The 23,607-nt window shown below is 44.2% G+C and overlaps 1 protein-coding gene across 1 annotated transcript in view; it reads left to right on the top strand.

Annotated features, from left to right (window-relative positions):
• Positions 1 to 23,607, top strand: part of NCAM1 (neural cell adhesion molecule 1) — a 289,389-nt gene that overhangs the window by 255,901 nt on the left and 9,881 nt on the right. The window contains exons 9-17 of the mRNA XM_006912806.2: positions 4,934 to 5,084; positions 5,455 to 5,639; positions 5,976 to 6,072; positions 6,398 to 6,568; positions 8,270 to 8,401; positions 9,532 to 9,546; positions 13,783 to 13,830; positions 15,428 to 15,469; positions 18,819 to 18,821. Coding sequence (XP_006912868.1) covers positions 4,934 to 5,084; positions 5,455 to 5,639; positions 5,976 to 6,072; positions 6,398 to 6,568; positions 8,270 to 8,401; positions 9,532 to 9,546; positions 13,783 to 13,830; positions 15,428 to 15,469; positions 18,819 to 18,821 — 844 coding nt within the window. The remainder of the gene's footprint in view (positions 1 to 4,933; positions 5,085 to 5,454; positions 5,640 to 5,975; positions 6,073 to 6,397; positions 6,569 to 8,269; positions 8,402 to 9,531; positions 9,547 to 13,782; positions 13,831 to 15,427; positions 15,470 to 18,818; positions 18,822 to 23,607) is intronic.

Raw genomic sequence — 23,607 nt, 5'->3', positions numbered from 1 at the left:
GGGAAAGACCCAAGCTCTGTGTCCCTGAGTTGGCTCACCTTTTTTGAGATTGCCATGCCTGATGAAGATGGTGCAAGCTTGAGCCTGCATGCCATATGGGCATTCGTCTGCCTTTAAGAACCGGCTGGAGCCCTGCCACAGCATTTGGAGTTCAGTATCCTCAGGGCTTCCTTAGTCTTAGGCACGTCATACCTCTCATTCCTAAAGTGCCTCTCTGCTCCTTTTTTTATACCTTTTTTTAAAATAAAAATTTGATTTTTAATAGTATGCATGCAAAGTTATAAAATGCATGAGCACAAAATGGTATGAGTGTATTTCTGATAAGCTAATAAAATCCAAAGGAGGAAACTTATCCTATAAGTACCTCTGGATTAGAACCAGTAGTGTCACCAAATACTATAAGGAATATTCAAGATATTTTCAAATAGGAGCAGTCTATTATGCCTGCTGGTATCCATATATATGTCTGCCAAAGATTAGGAAAGCCTATGCCTTTGAATTATACCATCTTAATGTGCATAAGGGGTGGGGGAGGGGGGAAGGCGAATATAAGCTAAGTCCTAAATTAAATTGGGTAATAAACACACCATTGAAAGTGGGCCTTAAAAAGAGTCCTGAATTAAAAAGAAGCTGCATGTGCACGGAATGCAGTGTGATACATCAATTTTCTAAAGCAACATGTTGTAAATTTTTACTGCTTTCTTGTTGTGTTTTATATCTTGTTCTCTCCAGGCTTCGTGGACTCGACCAGAGAAGCAAGAGGTATAGCTTACCTGACCACTAGCCAGTCTTTAGTTTTGAAAACATTACAGTTTAACTCACCATTACAGTTTAATAACCAGGCATGCTAAACTAATTAGTAATTTAGTTAGATTAAAGAATAGGTCAATAGCGGTAGACGTTACTTAGCAATAGTGTCATTTTAGGATGAGCAAGCAAGTTGTGTTGGGAGTGGATGAACAAATCCTTATTATTTCCTAAAACCAGATCGTACTCTCTTGCTGGTGCTGGTAAAATCACATTCAGGTAATTATACTTAGAGAAATAAATCGCCCCAATTCCCAGGCCAGGCATTTTGAAATGTGAAAATTTTTGACTCTCACCTGGTTAATGTGGCTTTGGATCATAAAGTCACAGAGTTGGTGATCGAAGAACCCACTCAGCCCTTTCCTTTCCAGCTCAACTCATCTTGTTGCTCTCTTATTTTAAAATGATTGGTCTTGGTAAATTATCACATCACATTTCATCTCGAAGCAATGCAAATGACATCTCTCGTTGGTTTTCCTAAATTGTTAAACATATCTATATAACTTCATAGATCATTAAATTTATGAGATTAGAGTGATTTGGCACAAATGGTTTTATGTTTTTAAAAATTGCTAGCATTTAGCCTTTGAAATTTCTTTGACAACTTGCTTCAGTTTGGGTAATGTGGGACTTAGTTTGAAAACTGAAGCTAAATGTTCATCTTTAGGTTTTATTGTCACACCCCAAGATGCTACTCATGATCATACCTATCATTTTTTACCTGATTTGTATGATTAAATAACAGATAGTGAAATAAAAACCAGTATTCTCTAGATGAGGTTTATGGATCTAATCTGTACTTTCTTTAAAAAATAGCTTTTGTTTCTTCTCCAGATGGAATTTCGATAATGTAATACTGTAAATGTAGAATATAGCAAGCAATCCTATAGACTGTATTATAATTAGGTAAATCTATCCTCTCAGTCTCTCGGAAATGATTATTATTCAGAACACATAACTCGTGTTCAGGTCATAGCTATAAATATTTAATGCTGTTTAATATTAAGTTGACTGCCTGTCCTCAGGCACTGATGTTAGTTTCTGCACATGAACACACTGCTGTCATCAGATCTAGTTCATTATAAGCTCTCTTTGCATCAGACCTTCCTCCATGTCACAGGGACTATAGTTCAGTGCACCGCCTCACCAAAATGCTTCCTTCCTATGACACAGGAATCTCTTAGTGCTATAACAGGCTGCGTGTTTTATTGCCCCAAAGTCATGGACCCACTGGGATCGGGGAAGAGAGAGAAGGGTTAATTACTTCTGAGCAGCTACAGAACTCATTCTGCTTGGCCTTGTACATCTTCCCCCTGTCATTCTGATTTAGACCTGGCTAGAGGAGGAGCTGAGATTTATCAGGGAGCATTAAGGAGATGTTAAAAGAATTATTAGCATAAATGGAAGTAATAGGTTTACTCCCCAGCAAGCAGACACCTGATTCCGTTTTCCAGAAGTGTCTTTATCTTCAGTATCTCACTCTGGACATAATTGACTTTCAAATGAGTGCCACCCCTGAGGCCCAGAGGTTCCATTCCTTGCTATATATGTCATTTGGAGATGAAAACTGCAAGTCCTGATGAGGTCAGAAGGTGGCTTGCTTTATGGTCAATTTCATTCTGTAAGCTTTGAAGAGCCTCAGCACTTTTACGTGGAAGAAGAGGGACAACAATGTTTTGATGAGAAGAATAATCGTAATTGCCCTTTATACTCATTTACAAAGCAGGGTCTTCTTGCCATAATGATCTTTTCATTCTTGCCCAGAGTTCATCTGTTTCCTTCTTCAGAGCCTGAATTGTCAACATGACTTTTGGTCTGGATGGCTTGTAGATGGCACTCCCTGACTTTGTCCCGGTGCCAGGGTAAAACATTTCTGAAGGAGATAGTCCAGTCACGCTGGAGTCTCTTCTCTCTGCGTCCCCCTCCGAGGGAGAACTGGGCATCTGGCAAATAATCTCATCATCAATCCTGTTATGAGCCGCTGCAAAATAAGAATTCTCTATAGAGGGCCACCTACTGGTCTCTTGACATCATTAAATGAGAAAATTTTCCACACCGAGAACTTTAAGAAAAAGACCAGAATGGGGAGGAGTATAGCTGTCCATACAATCATTTCCTGAGTTTCTCTTTGACCATTTTCTAGGTTATTCTGAGTAAAGACTGCTCACGCCTTGCTTTTTGTTATTTGTCCATGTCCTACTCTGACCTACATGACTTTCTTTGCATCTCTTGCTGCAATACCTCTTCCTTATAGAAATGTTCTCTTGACTTCCCAAAGATTCTGGTCAGTTTTCCATGTTTATGCATGGTGGCCCCAGGACATGTCCTGTCTGTGCGACAAAGAATTATAGTTCAGTTGCTGGTTGGCATCACTGTGTTCTCACTGAGATAACCAGAAAGGCCAGTGTGGACCTTGAATTTTCTCCACTTTTGTCCTGTTGTCTTTCGGCAAATGGGAGTGACAAGCAGGTCATGTCATCCTTTTAGAAATACTTGTTTGCAGGGATGGCTTCACGTTCTCGATGCCACTAATTTAGATTGATGAGTAAAGATGTTGTGTGGCACACGAAAATTGCCCCTAGGATGTACAGACACAACCCTGTCAGCCCACAGGAATGGAGATCCCAGCATCTAATATCTTCGACAAACTGGAAACTTTTGAGAAAGTCTCGAGGCTTTCTAGTCAAGCGCTCCATACTTGTCTTTTGTCATCTCTCATTTGTGTGTGGCGTCTCTTGGGGTGCAGCTTCTCAGCCAGTCAGCCTCACAGATATACAGGCCAGATGGAGCTGAAAGCCGCAGGCATCGGGCACTCCTCTTAGAGAGGAGTGGCAGGTACAGCCAGAGGTGGTGGTGATGTCGCATGGCTTTTCAGTCTCCTTGCTAGCCATCGTGTTCTAGCTTCCAGAGTTGAAATGTAATGGGGCTTAGATGGCTGACATGGATTAGGTCTATCAGTGATGGTACAGGGACTTCTTACAATAGACTTGCCGAGACCTCTCACAAAGCCAGTGGTGCCTTGCTTTTGAGCATCCCAAACTGACTTTTATATGACATTGCAATTCTGGGTTGGGGGCTTCCAAACCAGCATAGAAAAGAATTTGAAGTCAGGTGTCCTTTCATTCTTTCAAAGCCCAAGCTTATTGGATAAGAGATGTCATATGCAGACCACTCACCTGTCCATCTCTATAGAATATCATATGCTGTAAGGACAAAGTCTCCTTCAAATTACCAGCTTTCTTGAGGATCCGAACTTGGGCCACATGCCCAGACCTTTCCTAGGCCAATAGCCATTTCACTTAGAGTATCGGGGGCAGGGGAACCCTTTGGAAATATGCCAGTACCCATTGCCTAGAGATCATATGCTTATTTCCTTTTTGACCAGTCTTGCAATTCCAGAGGCTCAGAAAGCCAATTATAGTATCTAGAGCTGGAAAATGATGGTGACTGTGGTGTCAGGGATCCCAGATCTGCCTGGGACTCTCTGTACTACTCACTGTTCCTAGAGAGGGAACACAGTTACCCTCACTTCCAGCTCAGCGACTCCTGAACTCTGAGTTGTGAGGCTTTTTTTAAAATGAAATTATTTTACTTTTAAGCATCCCGGAAAGCAAGGCATCTGCATAAATATAGGTTTCTTACATAATTTCTTACATTTTTGGCACATTCAGATTTCCCATTACGTAGATTCCCATTACATGTGCATGTACCGTGGCACTGGCAGATGGCAGACTGCTGGAAGGAGAGGGTGGGAGTGCAGGTTTCCCAGAATCTCATGAGGCAAGCCTGTTTCTGCTGGAATATCTTGCTGGTCAGGACTTTTGTTTCCATTTCAAAGATGCCTAACGTCGTCTTGGGGGACCTTGGTTGTCCTTGCCCCAAAACCAATCTTGGCACATAGGCTATGCTGCTTGATATGAACTGAGTCCCATTTTCTGTTTCGGACACACCCAAGTTCCCATGGTGCTCTCTGCAGCCTCCCCCCACTAGTTGGTACCTAAAGCGAGACTTAGACATTGGCAGAGAGAGGAGAGAGGATGTGAGACTGGTCACAGACAAACGATGGCCTGGTCTCCTAGCCCCTGCCCTGTCTCGGGCTCTGATGCTCTCCCTTCCCTCCCGGCAGACTCTGGACGGGCACATGGTGGTGCGCAGCCATGCCCGAGTGTCATCCCTGACCCTGAAGAGCATCCAATACACAGACGCTGGAGAATACATCTGCACTGCCAGCAACACCATCGGCCAGGACTCCCAGTCCATGTACCTCGAAGTGCAATGTGAGGAATAACCGTGGAAAGATGCGGTGTGGGGAAGGACCGTGCAGGGTCAGCATGAAAGGGGAAAAGGGCAGCTACCTGAGCTGTACCGTGTGAGCTCTGCTCACCTTCTCTGTGGTGGTCGGCCCTAGACCGCATCAGAGCTGTGTCCCCAGCTCATCCCCTTCACACCATCCCTAGGCTTCTTACAAGCCTGCATGCCCTCCGTCTTCCCATGCAGCTCACAGGTTTGACAAAAAAGCTGGACCTCTACTGTACCCTGGCACTAGCTGTGCTTTGGGGCAGACCCGCCTTCTGGGGCCAGGAGACAGGATATGCGGGGTTCTATAATAGTGGCAGTTTCCCTGATAGTCATTGCCATTCATTGCAGATGCGCCCAAGCTGCAGGGCCCTGTGGCTGTGTACACTTGGGAGGGGAACCAGGTGAACATCACTTGTGAGGTATTTGCCTACCCCAGTGCCACAATCTCATGGTTTCGAGATGGACAGCTGTTGCCAAGCTCCAACTACAGCAATATCAAGATCTACAACACCCCCTCTGCCAGCTACCTGGAGGTGAGTTGGGGGGGTGGGTCAGAGGGCAAAGTGGAAAAGACACAGTTTGACCATGGATAGGCTCCTGTAAGCAGCTAAAATCTCTCTTGCTTCGCTGGCATGTCTTAAGCCAGGAACCCTTGGCTGAAGTCGAAACTGAGCCTTATTCTCCCTAGGCAAGATCAGGGCGTGAGAGGCAGAGTGTGTCTCTCCCCTTTTCTGTTCTTCTCTATAGTTTAAGGCTAGTGATTCCTGCTTTACTGGTTCTATTCTTTGCTAATTTAACCGAATAAATAAGGAACGGAGGCTGTGGCCATCCCATGGGACATGTAACCCAAGAACTCCTTCTTTCTAAAGGTGACTCCAGACTCCGAAAATGATTTTGGAAACTACAACTGTACTGCAGTGAACCGCATTGGACAGGAGTCTTTGGAATTCATCCTTGTCCAAGCAGGTGAGCACCTCTTACGTTGTACCACCCTCAAAACCCTTGCCAGCCCATTTTGTGTCCTTTGGTGATGTCAGGAGAGTGGGAAGGAGAGAGGGCCAGGGTCAGCAAAGCCAGAAGGTGAGGGGGCAGGTTGCTGATGGAGTCGAGTATCTGAGCACTGGGCACGTTCAGAGAGAATCACAGGTGAGATGGGCTGGGGGGACAGGATACAGGCGACAGGATTCCAGGAGTGAGCAGAAATGGAAGAGATGTGCTTTGTGGTTGTAAATTGTGTCCTGGACCGAATCGGGCTCATCTGGGTCTCCCTCCATATGTGCCCTCTCCGCAGACACCCCATCTTCACCATCCATCGACCAGGTGGAGCCATACTCCAGCACAGCACAGGTGCAGTTTGATGAGCCAGAGGCCACAGGCGGGGTGCCCATCCTCAAGTACAAGGCCGAATGGAGAGCAGTGGGCGAGGAAGTGTGGCACTTCAAGTGGTATGATGCCAAGGAAGGTGAGTGGAGACGAGTCTTCGTTTCCTTTAGAATGATGAGTCACTCAGTGGTGGGCACACACTCACCTCCTGAGTTCACCAGATCCTGGCACCCGGACTGCCCATTTGCGTAGGGTGGCACACCGCACTTACCTACAGGGAGAGGCGAGATGCCACCACCTGCCATCCTGTTCATGTTCCTATGCTGTAGCACCGTCACTGTCCCTCCAGGATTAGGGCACGGTCACACCTCATGCAGAGTTGTTGGCCTTCAGATCCTGGTTCCCATGACCCTGCCAGGATGGATGAGGCCATTTCAGCTACATTCCAAGCAGAATCCCTGCATAGGTGCTGAGCAAAACCAGATGCGTTCAGTCCACCCTGCTCTGCACGCGTGGATTACATGGGCCATGGGTTTTTGCCATTGCCCAGCCAGTCCTGTCTGGGGTATACTCAAGGACTGTTATTTAATAAGCAGAGCCAGAAAAACAAGTTTGCTCATAAGTCAATTCTGTGATATATTTCTAACTAAGAATTTGTTAAATGACCCTTGGATGACTGCAATTGGAAGCTTCTGAGCCCAGACCATCTTTCCCTGAGGAATGAGTATATTTATGTCTAACTGTCCTTTTCCAGTTAAATTGGAATAGTTCGGTGAAGTATGTTTTGTTTCTGTAGAAATGTTTGATCCTCGCCAGGTATGTGGTACCGAGGGTGGAGTTAGGAGTGTGTTAGAACACGTCATAGCCATTCAGAGGCATCTTCCAACCCAGTTTTACTGAGAATTCACTCCACCAGGAGCTTCCATCACTCCTTCAGCTTTGGGGAGGAGTGAGGGGTTCTGGGAGGAATTTCTGTGTAATCAGGAGTGGAACTAGAAGAGAACAATTCTTCTACCTTTATAACTTCCCTCTGAAACCTCATACCGACATGGTGGGGCTGATACCATGTTACAGTCTGTCCACAGGTTTTGTTTTTTAACGTCACTTCTAGCTATCTTTTTATTGTAAAATTTGTGTGTGTGTGTGTGTGTGTGTGTATGCAGATTTCCCATTATGTGGATTGTGTGTATGTATACACACACACACACACACACACACACACACATAACGTAAAATGTACCATTTTAACCATTTTAAGTACATTAAGTGGCATTAAGTACAGTCACGTTGTTGGGCAACCATCACTCTCCATCCCAAACTCAGTACCCATTAAACAATAACTCCCCATTCCCTCCTCCCCCTGCTCCTGGCAACTGCCAGTCTACTTTCTGTCTCTACGTGGTCGACTATTCTAGATACTTCATATAAGTAGAATAATACGGTATTTATCCTTTTGTGTCTGGTTGATTTCACTCAGCATAATATCCTCAGGTTTCATCTATGTTGTAACATGTGTCAGAATTTCATCCCTTTTTACAGCTGGATAACATTCCGTTGAATGTACATACCACAGGCTGTTTATTCATCTGTCCATGGACACTTGGGTCAGGTCCACTTTTTGGCTATTATGAACAATGCTGCTGTGAACATGGGTGTACAAATATCTGTTTCAGCCCCTTTCAGCTCTTTTGTGTATATATCCAGAAATGGAATTGCTGGATCAAACGATAATTCTGTGTTTGACTTTTTGAGAACTCGCCGTAGTGTTTTCCACAGCAGCTGCACCATTTTACCAATAGGCTTTTCATCCTTTGTGCTCCTTCCCATATTCTCACAACAGCCAGCATGGAGGGCATCGTCACCATAATGGGCCTGAAGCCTGAGACGACGTACGCAGTACGACTGGCAGCCCTCAATGGCAAGGGCCTGGGCGAAATCAGCGCAGCCTCCGAGTTCAAGACACAGCCAGTCCGTAAGTAAAGCCAGCTGCCCTGCCTCTTCCCCCACCCACCCTCTTCTCCTGGGGGGAATGGGGGACCCTGAGCTGGCCCGGTCCGTTGTTAGGTTTTTTTGTCTTTCAGATTCCTCTGCTCAAAGTGTCCCACCTTCCAGTTCCCTGGCCCTCAGCGATGGCTGATACCCAGCCCCTTTATCCTCTCTTTCTCAATGGGCTTGGTGACACTGTCAGAGTAGCTGGTCCAGCTCGTTAGAATAACAGCCGGGGAAGAAAACCACCAGCACATTATGAAAGGGAATGGGAAGAAACACAGCAGTGTGCTGCAGAGGGAACTGGGAGATTTGCTTTTTGACACAGATCACAAAGGCCCTAAGCACCTTGTGACTTGAAGGAAGAGGGTAAAGGCAGTGACAGTTCACATAATTAGTTGTGGGACTTTTGATGCAGCAGAGATAATAAGTTATAGAAGAGCGGAGACTGCTGTAGGATGTAGGAGCGGAAGCAAAGCCCCAGGAATGCAAAAGGGAAGCAGACGCTGAGGCCTTCGACTCTGCTGCTCCTCCTTCCTTCCTGCGCCAGGAGCACACCTCAGGGTCTCCTTCCCTCGCGGCCTCCTTGAGGAGTCGCTTCTTCCTGATTTCATTCAAGGATGCATATCTGTTTTCCTCTGTCATTCCCTCTTTCCTAAAACTATGCCTGCCACCTTTCCCCCTCCCTTCCCACAAACGGCCAGGCTTTGGGTGAGCCCTGCTCTGGTAGTATCCCTCCACAGAACTGAGTTACTCCCCTGGGAGGATCATGAGTCCGCCCAGCTGAAGAAGATGCTGTAGAACCAGACTTCTTGAGCAGTCACAGAGCTACCTGGGCCCTCTCGGATTCCTGGAATTAAAAAGCCCCTTTGCTTCCTTCTCTTTGAAGCCAGGGGCCTGCAAAGCGATCTCTTTACCTTTTCCCAGAAGTAGAAAGCCTGTCTTATCTTCCTTCTACAGGAATTGCTTCTTTCTGGATTTGAAATAATTTGATAATTTGAGTTCCCAGCACTATGGGTTCTGCAATACTATTCATTTCTTTTACATCTTATTTTTTTTCTTGGGTCTGTCTCTTGTCTTTTCTCTTCGTCTGTGTTCCATCCATGGGAAATGCAGATAGCCCCCTTCCACGTAAGTGCCTCTTCGTACTTCATTACCTGTGTCTATAGCGTTAACAACTGCTAGTCCTAGTCCTTAATTTAGTTCTGGTCCCTTTTTGTCCCCTAGAGGCTGAAGTAGATGATACTCTCTGGGCCCTAACCACACTGACTTCAGTCTAGTGTGTTCTGTTAATGTCGTAGGTTACTCCAAGAGGCTAACACTCGTCCTGTTTTAGAGCATGCAACTCTTGTGTCTTTCAATATTATGTTTATTAATTTTTGTGTGTGACAATTACCCTGTGACAACAATGATGTTTGCTGAGCCGAGTGTGGTGGCAGTCTGCAGATGGTCTGTTAATAACATGTTGTGGTACCACCTCACCTTTAGCCAGGATGCCAGGAAAGTGACCACATCCTTACCAGGCCTCAGTTCAAAATCCCTTCACGGGAAAAAGGACCTGAAAAGATTCTCACATTTTCTTTTAGGAGATAAAAGAATTGAGCTCACTGAGCCTTCTGTTTAGTCTATCATGGTAGTAGCCGGAGGGCACGAGGAGGATTGGTGGGGGAGGCAGCAGCTACAAGTGTAAAGAGTAGCGTGAAGTTTTGGTCCAAGCTACAGGGACATCTTGCAGGCAGTTGCTGAGGTGTTAAACCCCCCAGTTCCCATCAACTCTGTTCTTTAGGTACTTGCAATGTGCATTTCCGTGTTTGGGAAAACTAACCAGCTACTTAGTCACTCTACTGCCAAGCATGTAGAGAGGGGTGATTCTCCCCAGGAAGGACCCCCTAATTGTGAATGCTATAACTAGTGGACATAAGGAGCAAGGATAATGGGAAGCTGGTCTGGGCGACCCAGCCTGCACAGATACCCCCAAGCATCACTTCCGCTGAGGTGTGGCCCGTTCTTCCTAAGCTGAGCTCAGAATAGTGGAGGGTAGTGCTACCCAGAGAGACTCGGAAGAAAAGGTGTTCAAGAAGCTGCACACTCTTTTCATAAAAAGCTCCTGGCTCCTGAAAGGCACACAGGGAAGCTTATCTTTTAAAAATTTATTCAGAAATATCGCAGCAGCAGCAGAAACTAAGTAGCTCAGTGTAGGCGTTTTGAAATTTCGAGCAAGTGCTAAATTTACTATCTCAGCAGAGTTGGTTCCTGAATGAACCAGTTCTAGAAGGAGTCAAAATGGCGGGGGTTGGGGGGGGCAGGTAGTTGTCAGGTAAGTCTGACAGCTGTCTGCTCAAGCTGGCAGCTCTTCTTCCCTGTGTGAATGCAGACAGAGCAGCTCTGGCTGTGAGAGCACCTTCCCCCTGGATGCAAAGCTGGTCTTTAGCCTGAGTCTTCTTGTTTTCCTTCTTCTAGATGTTATCAGTACATAAATAGGGAGGAAGGGAGGAAGGCTGTGATGAGGCCTTCTTGGAGTTTCTAACCAGTAGCTGGGTTTTCAGAACTGAATCAGAGTGACTGGGTGTTGGATTTCCAGGGTTCTAAGTGGTTTTCATTCATTGCCAGCTCAGCCCTTGTAAAGATGAGAATTTCTATAGAAGATACTGTTTTAAAAGTCAATGTTTAATTTAAAAAGAGAGAGAGAGAGAGAGATACTTCTAGACCTGTTGTTTGTTATCTGATAGTATGAAAATGGGTAATTAACCAAGATTCCAAGAAGCCCTTTGGAAAATGGTAGGGTCAGTTTTCCATTTCAAGTAGATCACAAATAATACAGTAGCAGGCATTGCTAGTGTCATGAAAAGTCTGTTTCCTCAATCATTTAATAAAGTTATGATTGAGAAAATTAAAAAAGCAAACTTCTTTTGGATAAGAGCCGTGGCACAGTCTTAGAATTGAGTGGGCCTTGTTCAAGAACTCGAGCAGCATAAGAGGTGCTACACATGTGGAAATATGTGGAAACCTCGTACTCTCTCTAGAGTTAGTTATTGTGCTCTTCTTTCCTTGCACCCTCATAGCCTTCCTAGAGTTGCCAAAGTGGGGGCCTAGCCCAAGGGGCTAGTGTTAGCCCTGGACCTATCCTGGAAAAGGATGTAGTTGGAAGGAAGATGCCAGCATTTACTACTGCCGTGACGACACCCACTTTCCACTACTAGGGAGTGAAGACAGGGTTTAGGAAGCATCTTCTCTGAGTTTTACTCCCATTACTTGAAGGAACAACGGTTGCCTGGACACAATCAGCCATCAACAATTATAGCAGTTCAGCTGCGTGCTTATGCAGAGCCCAGGAACCAGTGGTGTGGGTTTCTGACATTGGCTCATCTCGCCCACTGACGGTGGATTCCCCTCCTGTAATGTTGGGGTGCAGATGCACAGCCTGATCCTGTGACACTGGAGTTAGGCCCTGAGTGCACCTTTACCCCAAAGGAGAGAAGGTACAGGATCGACAGAGAATCATTGCTGCCAGACCCCTGCACTGGGAGATGTTAGGTGAGAGCCAGCGCATTTCATATTAGCTTATCACTTGAAGTTTGTTGAGATGTCTCAATAATGGGGTTGCCTTCTTGGTTCCTTAATGGACTTCTCCACATTTAGAGGCATGAGTATGTCAAAGTAGGGACGAACAGATGAAACTAGCCAAAGCCACAGATACCTCAAGGACTCCTGCTTCTGATCTGCCAGCTTAGAAAGCATGGCTCACCTGTTAGGAGGTTCTTGCACACAGTTCATAAATGCGTGTGTGAAGGTAATAAAGAAGCTGTGACTCCAAACAAACAGAACTCCAACCTGAGAAAATGTTCCTGTCTCGTGTATATTTAGGACAAATGTTTTTATGCTGTTAAGACACTCTTAAATGGAAAGCTGATGACCTCTGTTCGCCTTGGGAAGGGCTGCTTCCCTATCTGAGCTGCTGAGGCCCTAAAGTGATGTCACAATTTATTATGAATCTTTTCCTCATGACTGAGCTGTACCCCTTCAGAATTTCATTGCCTGAGTATTACCTCTTAATTGCTTCTGTACCATGAAGTGAAGTAAACAATTTTTTTCAGGGTATAAAGATTATGTATAAATGAGTCTCTACTTTTTTAAAAGAGGCATCTTGAGATTTTTGTGTTCACGTTTTGCCCCCTAGATAGCACATTGCAAGTATAAGTTTAATGCCTTGTAATATGTTGTGGTTAAAGCACATAAAACTCTGTCTCTTTGCCAAAATGATATGGACAATTATGCAAATAACTCAAGCCAAACAAAAGAGAAAGAAAGAGAGAGATACACTTTTACCTGAATTAACCAGACCGTCAAATCATGATGAGTTAGTAGCCTATCTTGTTCTGATTCCAGTGACATTGCACTTGCATGGTTTCATGGGGTACCCTCATCTGGAAGGCAAAAGGAAGACCAAACCATGAGTGTCAAGGCAATGTTGAAGATATGGTAATGTTTTCCCAAATTTTCATCTAGCTCCAAAAGGACTTTATTTTACGATTGTGGATGCGACAACTTCTTAATATTTGCCAATGGAAAACTAAAGATCTGTCTAAAATGTCTTGGAGGTACCATTGCACTATTTCTACTTGTTTTCCATGCATGAAGTTGGTTAGAGTTACTCGTTGAACGAGAATAACACAGTATTATTTGCATCGCTCTCCATATACACAACAGTATCCAGAGAATCACATTCTGTAGGGTTTTTTTTTTTTTTGGAGGACAGCAGTGGTTGTATTATCATCCAGATGCCAAACAATCATGAACTTCAACCCGTAGTGAACATTAATAAGTAGGATGGTCATTTTTCTTTCATTCAGATATTTAAATTAGGGAGTGAGACGTATAGTTTTTGTTACAAATATGTGCCATTGGTGTAAATATATGCCTAATACAAACACATAAAGAGAGATCTAACATGAAAAGCCAAAGTTGTCTTCTCCTTCACTTGTTCACCTTAAGCTGGGGTCCAGGTTCCCTTTCCTCCTGTACGTCTGATCCTATGGAGACAGCTGGTCCCGCTGAACTGGCTGTTTGTTTTCAGGCACGGTTGAAGGCTTCTGCAGCTGTTCCTGGCCCAATCCCTTGCCTGAACCCCAGGCTTGGCAGGCGCACAGGTTTATGGCTTGAAGTCAGATTGCTCTGCTCCTCTGCAAATACGTGGTCCACTGGCCACGTATTTTCATGCACGGTGTTCTTTTTCCCCACTTTAACTCACTTCAGCTTCCTGTACTGATATCCCAGCGTTGGCCCTTCCATTTATTTCATGCAGTATCTGTGAGCCTTGATGATCTTTTATCCCTTTTTTTTTTTTCACCTTCATTTTTCTTTCCTCAGCAGCTCCTGCTAGCTCTTCCACCCCTGTTCCATTGTCTCATCCAGATAGTGAGTATCCATTTTCTTCATCCATCTCTCTGCAGGTTGCTTTCCACCAGCCGCATTGGGTGATAATACAACTCTGTTGGTGGAAAGCAGCGCCGAGTTGTAGAGAAGCAAATAAGAATAGAAATAGGCACCGGGCCTCTCAGATTCATGGGAGGCAGCACTCCCCTTACGGGGCTGCAAGTGAAAAGCCTGACTATGGACAGAAAACCCTGCAGACAGGCTCACCTAGGATGTTGCAGCCCAAACCTGTGCTGGGTTGCTTCGTAAGCTGGACCAAAGCTGATATTTGCAGAAGCCAAAGGAATTTGCCAAGAAAAATCTATTCTGCAGGGTCATAAGAAATGCTTTGGGGTGTTGTGTTTTTACCCTCATTTTAATTGGCACAGTTGGATTCAGATATTAAAATTAGATAGTCAGGCCTATAGCTTTTGCTTTTTCTATAAATGCATACATTTCTCATAAATATTTGTGGGAAAACAAACAGCGTCAGCTTGCAGATGTGCCGGGCAGCAGCCACCGAGGCAAATTATTTAACCTTTCACAAGCAAGCCTTGTTTTTCTCCTCTATAAAACAGGATGAGAAGTTGCCCTCCCCCTAGTCCCTTCCCCCCAAAACCCAACAAACGTTATAGTATTTATCAAGCTGTGCTTGCACACCTACCTGGGAGCAGCACCACTAAGTCCGACAGTGATGTCACCTGGTCAGTCTCAGCCCTCGTCATCCTGACTGAGCCTCGCTCATTTATGATCTTACTTCATTTGGCTGTCCTGTCCTTTTGTTCCCCTGCATCTTTGGAAGTAGGGAGAGCTTCAGGCCTGCTACTATTTGGAGTTTTGAACCTATCTTTCTGGGGAGAAATAGCAAAGTGAAATAGCTAAGTAAGTCCCAGGGTGTCATGCCAGCCCGTGCTCAGAGTAGCAGACAGGGTGCAGGCCCAGCTGGCTGTGTTCTCCTTAGTACATCCAAAGTCCGTGTACTCTGGGAGCAGCTGCAGGAGGTGACCCAAGCCCCATGCTCAAAAGTCCCCTGTTGCATCTGTTCGAGTTAGAAACAGGCCCACCACTGCTCGAGGTACTTCCAGGCAGTGTATCATAGCAGGAGTTCAGCCTTGGAAACCAGAAACAGCCCTGGGTTCACATCCAAGCTCTGCTACCTCTGCATACAGCTCCATGATTTTGAATAAGTCATTCAACCTTCCCAAACCTCAGATTTCTTACCTCTCAAATGAAGGATAGATTCTACCTACCTGGTAGATGTTTGTGAAAGTTAACGATCAGGTATGGAAAACAAAACACAGTGCCCAGCATGCAGTAGCTGGAATTCATGGTAAGAACAAATTGAGGGCTATGTTCTTTCTTAATGTGTGAGAGTAATTTGTCAGCAAAATCTTTGATAATCTCTTTAAATATCTATATTAATATTGATAGATCAGGGGAAGAAGGAAGTGTGAGAATATCTTCTTCACCATCTCTGTTTCTCCTTATAATCCTTAAATATATACACACATATACACACATATATTTATTAAGGAATTTAATGTATCACCATTCCCTCCTTCACCTTTCTGTGCCCTTTCTGTCCTTCCTGTTTCCATAGCAACCTGGCCTTTTCCTGCCCTTACAACCACAGAACCGGCTAGTGAGTACAGAGCTGAACTGCTCTTAGCCAGATTGCTGCTCGTTGCAGAGCTGACTTCTGGGTCACACGCTGCCCGTGATTTTCCTTTGTATTAAAGCAACAGTTGTGTGTGCATGGCGGCCCCTCGCCTGGTGTGGTTTCCTAAGCACGCTGTCTGCTTGGCCAAGAGAGCAGACCCAGCATCACCAAAAGAACTCATTTTTAAAATACTCTGTGCATGAGGAGACTTTTCCAAATTTACTCTCGAGTTAAAAATAGAAAAGGATTAGAGAAACGCTGATGAGGCAAAAGAACAGCATCTCTTACCAGCTTCTGTTGTCCCTCCCCTCTCAAGTGCACACATACGCATGCGTACACACACACACACACACACACACACACACCCCACACACATACAGGTGCTCACATAGAAGTAGCTAAAACAGAACAAGGGAAAGAATAAGAAAAAATGGCTGCTTGGGGATGCAAAGAAGGAAGGAATCACTGCCTCTTGACAGCCTGCCTACCATTGCCTCGCTGCAGAGTCGAGCAGGTGTGTACACAAAGCACGCGCAGGAAGGAGAGATGCTTCCATCTCCTCATAGGCTTCCTCAGTGCGGGAAAAATCATGGCCCAAAAAATAACCAGGCTTACTCAAGTTTGTGTGCTAAGACTCCAGATGAAAGTTCTGGAATTCATTTCCTGATGATAGAGTCAGGGCCAGACTGTATCATCTTTTCCATCATGGAAAATATTACACTTCATCACAACTGTAACATGTTCCAAGCCCGTCTCTATAATGCTCTAATGAAGTGAGCTTGTGGGTTAGGCCTTAAATCCCCTGACAAATCAACTGGAGCTGTATGTGTGTGTGTACGTGCGCACACACGCGTGCATGTGTTTACAGTGTGTGACCACAGCCGTGTGGGAGTTTTGGATTTTATAATTTTTCCGAGTATGCAGAAAAAAATGACGTGCATCCCATTGAGCAGGAGTCAGAGCGAGAAGGCAGAAAGCAGATATGCACAGTACAGCTCCTGCTCCTGCTCTCTGCTCAATGGGCCAGGGTTTCTGATACATAATTGAACAGAGAAGAAAAGAGTTTCTTGGTTCCGTGTGCTGCATGAAACGGTTCTTTTTTCTACTGCAGAACGTAGCTAAGGGTCTGCTTTCTTGGTGTTCTCTCCGTGTGTGTGCTACAATGAATTTTAATTCCTGATGCTTTTGAGGTTTCATTTTGTTAGCAGAGCAGAGCTGGCGACAATGAACCGTGCTCTCATGAGTTTAATTCAGATGATGGTTTTTGGTTTTTTGGAGGGGTTTTTTTGCTTTTTGTTTTTTCGGTTTTTGCATTTGGAAAAGGAATGTGACTAACAGCACCCTTTCTTCTTCTAACAGCGATGCTCCTGTCCTTTCCAGCTTGGGTGCAGTGTGTGTGCCAGGCACAGTAGGAGAAGGCTACATTATGCATTTGCAAAACTCGTGTCATATTTAAGGTGTCTCGCTATAGGTTGGTCTTCTCCAGAAGTAAAATATATCTTGGATCTAGATTTTTTCTTAAGGAGGCATTAGATGTTTCTCCCCTGACATAAGTTTAATTTTTTAATATAAGGCATTTATGCCCACATATAAAATGCTTAGTAGTGACATCCAAAGAGAAGAAAGTTAGAGTCTTTTTTATTTTGAACCACTTGACTACTGACCCAAATTGTAGGTCCCGATGGATGGTGGGATAAAGGAAAGACAGTCAGATCTGGGTAGTAGCCTGCATTTAGCGTGAACACATTCCTCAATAGTAAGGCAAAATGTAGCACATGTGAATTGCAGTGGAACCAGTAGCAGAGTAGCTAGAAGCATACAAAAATTCATTGATCATCAGTCAGTCAATAAGGTTGAAAATAATGTCTCCTTTTTTCACTAGTGTGTGTGTGTGTGTGCACGCACGCATGTGTGTGTTGATCCGTTTATAACTATGAATGAATGACGGTATCCTAAATAAAACCAAAAGATAAACCGCTCAGTCGTATGTAATTCCTGCAAGGCACCAATGGTTGGAATGTGCCAGAACCTGTGCACTGTCAGACAATAAGAATCACACATTCTCTCAGCTCACAGTAGCAAGGGAATATGTACCTTGGTTAAAGCATTTCTCTTGAATTATTTTTAAGTAGTGGTGTGCATTGGGCCAAGAGGTATCTCCACCTCCTTTCTTGGCCCTTCTTAGCTTCAGCTGACAATAGCCAAAACTTCCCTTGGCCTATGAAAGTTGGAGTGGGAAACCCAAAATGCCTTTTGACAACGCAAGGTCATTCGTGTCATATTTAAGTAACAAATTGGAATGTAAATACAACATAGGACAAAAAGAAATGTGGATAAATCCAAACAAGAAGACGATTTTTTCCATTGTAAGAATCATAGCAAATTTGTGTCTTCTCAATGTAGCCACAATTCTAAAGAGATAATTGTATCCACAAATACCCAAACATTTGTTTCATGTATAACTCTCAGCTCATTGGATTGGGGGTTTAGTTTCTGCCGTTCACTGTTGATAGAGCCATTGTCTCAACCACCAGAAAGAAACCTATTCCCTTTCTGCACTGACCTCTTTCTTTCTCTGTGTCTCAACTGGAGTATCTCATCGAGCCTCTGGGAAAACATGAGCAAGTGAATAGGGGAGTGAGAAAAGATCCCCCAGGCCATCTTCTCCCATCTGCATCCACGCGACCTCATTCAGCCCATGCCCCCTCTCCTCATTGTGCCGAAAGAAACATGAAATGACTTTTCTTACTGTAATGTCATATTTTGTTCTTACAGAGCTTACAGTCTACACCTTAAAAATCATGGTACTTCCCCTTCATGACCCATGTTCTGTTTCATTGCCCTTGTTTCCCAAGGATGCCTCGACATTTCTGGAATCTGCAAATAATAACTTGCTTTTTTCTTTTCCTTCAACAGTCTCCTGGATTGACTTTGACATCCGTGTCGTGACAGAAACACCTCCTTATTTTAAAACAAGTTTATGTGCTCCTTGATGTGTTATTAATATGCAGTGTTGCAGCTGTATCTAATGCTTATTGGTATTAACCAAATGCTCTTTATGATTTATTATTCTCCTATATCTGGGCGGTTTTACTGTCCTCCCAATGTTTCCTATATATGCTGCTAATTTAATTTGATTTCTCCTTTTATTTAGTCTGTGATTTTGTTGTTGATTTTTCTCCCTGCCCATTGTTTACATCAGTTTTTAATTTTTTGTATTTTCCATGTGACCTTCTCCACTTTCCTTTCAACCAATCATGTGCGTGCCTATCATGTGACTTTGTCATGTGGCTTGCATGGTGCTGATGATGTCGTCCACGCTGATGAACAGAAGGTAAAACTCTTTGTTCTGATTAGTGAAATAAATCTGGGACCACGGCCTGGCACCTAGGGCCCACTCATTTCTTCTCATCTCAAATTTCCTAAGAGAAGCCATTTAGTAGACTTCCTCTTGTTCTCAATTCACATGCAGAATTCATCATTCTTTGCAGCCTTGACATGACAATTTGATACCATGACAGCCTTTGGTTTAATATTTTGCTTTAAGAAATTTGGCCTTGCAAACTGCTATCTACAGTAAAACCACTTTAGCCATAGCACAGTTTGCAAACTTGAATTTTTACCACATAGTTCATAAAAACTATTTCCCAGAAAGCAGTTTTGTAAATTAGCTTTATAGCAGTGTAGCTTAACTTTATCCAGTAGTTCTAAAAACCACAGTTGCTCTAAAATGAGTTGCGTTTCCCTGAAAATGTGGAAATGTATCTGTTTACAACGTGGAAATATTACAGAAAGAAATGTATCAGTTGCAAAGGTTGTATTTGCTCAGAGCCAATGAGAGCGCTTCATAAAACTCACGCAAACTGAGGACTTTCTGAAATGAGAGATTTAAGAATTTTGAATTAGAGCAGTTTGGCTGTGATTGCTGAGGTGTCACTTTTCAAGAGTGACCCTCTCCCGGGCAGGGGTGGAAAAAAATCAAAGCAAAAGCCACTTGGCAGTTACCATGACTGGAGATCTCCACGTAATCAAGAAGCACACGATTGACCCTTACAGCAAAGGAGATAAAATTATAGCCTAATTAAATGCATAGCGGTGACAAAATAATTAGTTAATGTTGTGACTGTCACAACTTTGTGAAAATATTTCACGCTTACCGTGAAAAGGAAACCTCTGTGCACGGCTTTCCCCAGTAAAAGCAAACACCCATTCACAGCCTGCCCTGGGAGTCAAAAGCATTCTGTTCTCTTCTAACTGAAAGTTCTCTTCTACTTCAAATCACAACCCGAGACACATACAGGCTGCATTGATCACGAAAGCAAAACTAACACCAATAACCGCCCAGTGTGCCCATGCATGCAAGGGTCCCCTGTTTGACCTCACTTCTCTGAGAACTGATTGGGCGACATCCACACAAACAAAACCATTGACAGCTCGTCTTGCATGTTCTTTGTTCCTGGTCTGTCCTTTTGTCTTGTGCTCCCCCGTGTGTGAGCCCTGTGTTTGTTCCCTCTCAGTCACCCTCTACACTGACCACCTCGGAGGACTTCAGCTCTCTAGATATGGCCACTGTGTCCCTGTATAGTCCCCTTTACAACTAGACTCCTGGACAGAGGTCTTTGATTGGAGCCAAAGCAAGGGAACATCAGATTCTAACCTCCTTTAAAAACTGTCCTAATCTGTGAGTCTTAGGGTAGAGAATGTTCAGAGCCTAAGATTTTATTAACTCCAAGTCCCACCCAAATATGTGGTTTCCTTATTTCCAAGAGGGGGACCAGCCCTTTTAGATTTGTGGTGACTGCTCAAAAGCTGGTATACTGGGAAAAAGCTTGGACCTTCACCCTGAAATCTTAAGTTTGAGCAGATGTTGGGTTGAAACCCATTCATTTTCTTCTTCAAAAACAAGTTTGGTCATTTCTGTTCAATGCTATATAATTCAGAATGAAGCAAAGCAGTGTTAACATGGTAGAAACTAATTCGTACCTCTGAGGCGAGATCTCTTCCAGACATTTTAAGCAAGGCAAGAGATATTTGAAGATGTTTCCTGAAGTTGCCCTAGAAACACAACTTAGCAGTGGTCTTGGCTGTCAGTAAAAAATGTGGCCAATACTAAGAAAAATCACTGAGAGCCTATGGCATGCCAAAGCATAATTACCCCCTCATCAAACCACATTCGTATCTGAAATCCAATGTTCCCTGCTTCCCCACTGCCACCAAAAAAAAAAAAAAGTTGCCTGGGATACTGGGATGCTGGGATGCACTTAACATATGCTGGATGTTCCATGTCCCTTTGGTTCCCATCCACAGTGTTTACTGAGGCCAGTGCTGAACTAGGAGAGGGTAGGTGAAAACAGACCTTGAGCACCATGCCCCAGAGTCACCTGGCTCCTGAGTTCACAGAGCTTTGCACAGAGGGGTTCTAGACAGGGAAACCTGGGTGCCTGCCCCAGGAGCCAAGGAGTGGGTTTGCTACGGCAAGCTAAAATGCCCCTGATGCTAAAGTTTATTTCTAATACCATGGCATCGCATAAGGACAGGGCCTGCTTTCTCTGACGACTCCATCACCTACTGAGGACTCTGTGTAAATGGGACTCCCCGCCCCTCCCCACCAGCATGTGCGTGGTGAGAAGCCCCTGCACCCCCTCTGTCAGTGTGCTGCATGTTGGAGCATGGATTCCTCCCCACACATTCATAATGGTCTTTTTTTATTTAGCTACTGACTCTGACTCGTACTAGGACATGCTGATTCCGATACACTAAACTCCTTAACACCCGCTCTGCCTTCTTAGATTGAAAACATCACTAACCACCCCTTCCACTCCCTCCTCTATTTTTTACAGCTGTGTGTCTGGATTGCCACGGTCTCTGGCAGGTCGACTAGACTTTTCACCAGGGGTTCTGCTCTACTTGCCTTTATCCCTAAGGATTCTCTGCACTGGTGCTTACTGGAGTAGAGAGCTAGTGTGAGGGTACTGGAGAGCAAGGCAGTGATGGGTATCAGCCTGAATCCTGTGGGCAGGGACGGGGCTATGAAAAGTGCCTGTGTCCGTAAGGTTTACCAGTGTGAGCGCTGAAACCTCCCACGAGCCTCATCCTTAATAAGAAACCTAACTTCTGTGAGGTAGTGTTGAACATGTACACGAGGCCTTGTGGCCTCGGAGGCGGGAGCTGAGTTAATTGTTGGTGATAGCAGTTATTTCTGTCATAACTTCCTCAGCCTGAATCAACCCCATAACCACAAGCAATACCTTTGTGGTTATATTTTCTTTTTAGGATGATGAAACAAAACTAATTGATCAATTAATCTGTTGGTGTTTTCATGACACCCACGAGAAGGGAATTGGTATTTTTGTGGTCCAATCTGTCAGAGTTCATTTGTTTTCATGACACCCACGAGAAGGGAATTGGTATTTTTGTGGTTCGGTTCAATCTGTCAGAGTTCATTTGTTGCTGTTTAATTTGTATTTCATGCCACCATTTTCCTCCCTACCCACCCCAGCACACTCACTCACATTCATGATTCCTGAGAAAATGCTGGAAGGGATTTGTGAACTAGATGCTTCCCTGAGCTTGGCCTCGGAGCTACACATCATTTCTCTGTAGAAGCTGGGAACTGGCCATACTCACACCCACTTGTTTTGTACCCCAACACGCCCTGGAGCCAGGGGCCGGGATGCAAAGAGTCAGGTCATTTACTTGCACAAGTCAATCCTTAACGACTGAGCGAAAGAGTTCAAGAGAAAAAGTACACTTTTTTTCTCAAGACTTGAATGGGGGAGCAATGCCTAAGACCATGATGCCCATCTGTGCATTGTCAGTCTCTCTTTGGGACTGTCAGAAAGCTACCTCGGCACCCTTAGAATAGCCAGGTGGGTTGTTAAAGGGCATCAGGGAGAGTTCGAGGGTCCAAGAATGTATGCAGCGTGGCTTGCGTTAGATTCGCATGTCCGGCATCTAAGGCAAAGTGCTGCATCTCAAAAAGCAGGGTTAGTGGTCTGATAACTCTTAAATCCTGATTCCCTTAGGTAATTTGCTGATCCCCTAAGGAGCAGTCAAACTTCCAAACTCTTGATGCGGTTATGAATGTTCCTGAGTTGGAAAAATCAAATAGGCTACATATTTGAACAGCTAAACCTTCTGGACTTTTTAAAACAAAAAGGCACTTAAAAGTTTCAAGTTGTTTGTAAGAAATAATCAACAAAAGGGAACAGGAGTTAGGATAAACAAAAGGAACAGTAATTTTAACTCCAGACAATCCTATCTGACAGAACAAGAAAAGATTCTAATGCAGCCCCTACATCCATCATTGTTTTATACTCAGATGCCCAAAACTCTGTGCCGATCCCTAGGAAGAGAAAACCAAGTGGACGAAGAAAGATCCTTTCTCGGGCATGCCTGTTGGCACCTCAGCTATTCATTCAGAAGATACAGTTCTTGGTGCTTGGGCTTTTTTGAGTGAGAAGTAGAATATTGTTTTCCTTCTAAAATTCACAAAAGCTGTCTGAACGCCCTCCGCTTGCTATATTTTCTGTTGTGGAATTCGGATACCAGCAGTAGTTTTATGAACCCAGGGCTTCTGCTGACAAGGGGAAAGACATGAAGCTGACTCCAATTTGAGGACACAGTAGCACAATAATTACAAAGAAGGACCTATAATCCTCATGGCCAGGAATGTACATTTCAATTACGGTTTCTCAACAGAATTCATAGGGCCTGTCTGTAATGTTTCTGACTGTATGTGGTCTCTATGGTACATTCTTCTAGAAAATACCGGAACTGCCTAATATTTCATATTTGTAATCGGCAAGGTACCGCTTTTTCTTTTCAAGGTACCGCTATTTTAGTCTTTACATAAAATATTTGGGGGGAGGGAAGGAATTTTGACTCATGGCTGAAGCTAAACTCAGAGGGTGTAATTAACCCCACGGGTTTTCTTGGAGCAACCTGCCGATTGCTGCTGAATTGCAAACCAGCATTTACAAATAATTATGATATTGGTTTTGCTGAAATTACCCATAATGATTTCAATCAGAGCAGCTATCTCAGAACAGAATGCATATTGGAACCCTCAAAATAATCTCCTCTCCTCGTGTGTTTCAGTAAAGCAGTGAGCCTCCTGA

This window comes from Pteropus alecto, unplaced genomic scaffold (genome assembly GCF_000325575.1).
Source record: "Pteropus alecto unplaced genomic scaffold, ASM32557v1 scaffold224, whole genome shotgun sequence".
In the NCBI taxonomy this organism is placed as follows: Eukaryota; Metazoa; Chordata; class Mammalia; order Chiroptera; family Pteropodidae; genus Pteropus; species Pteropus alecto.
This window is presented reverse-complemented; position numbering and strand designations above follow the sequence as displayed.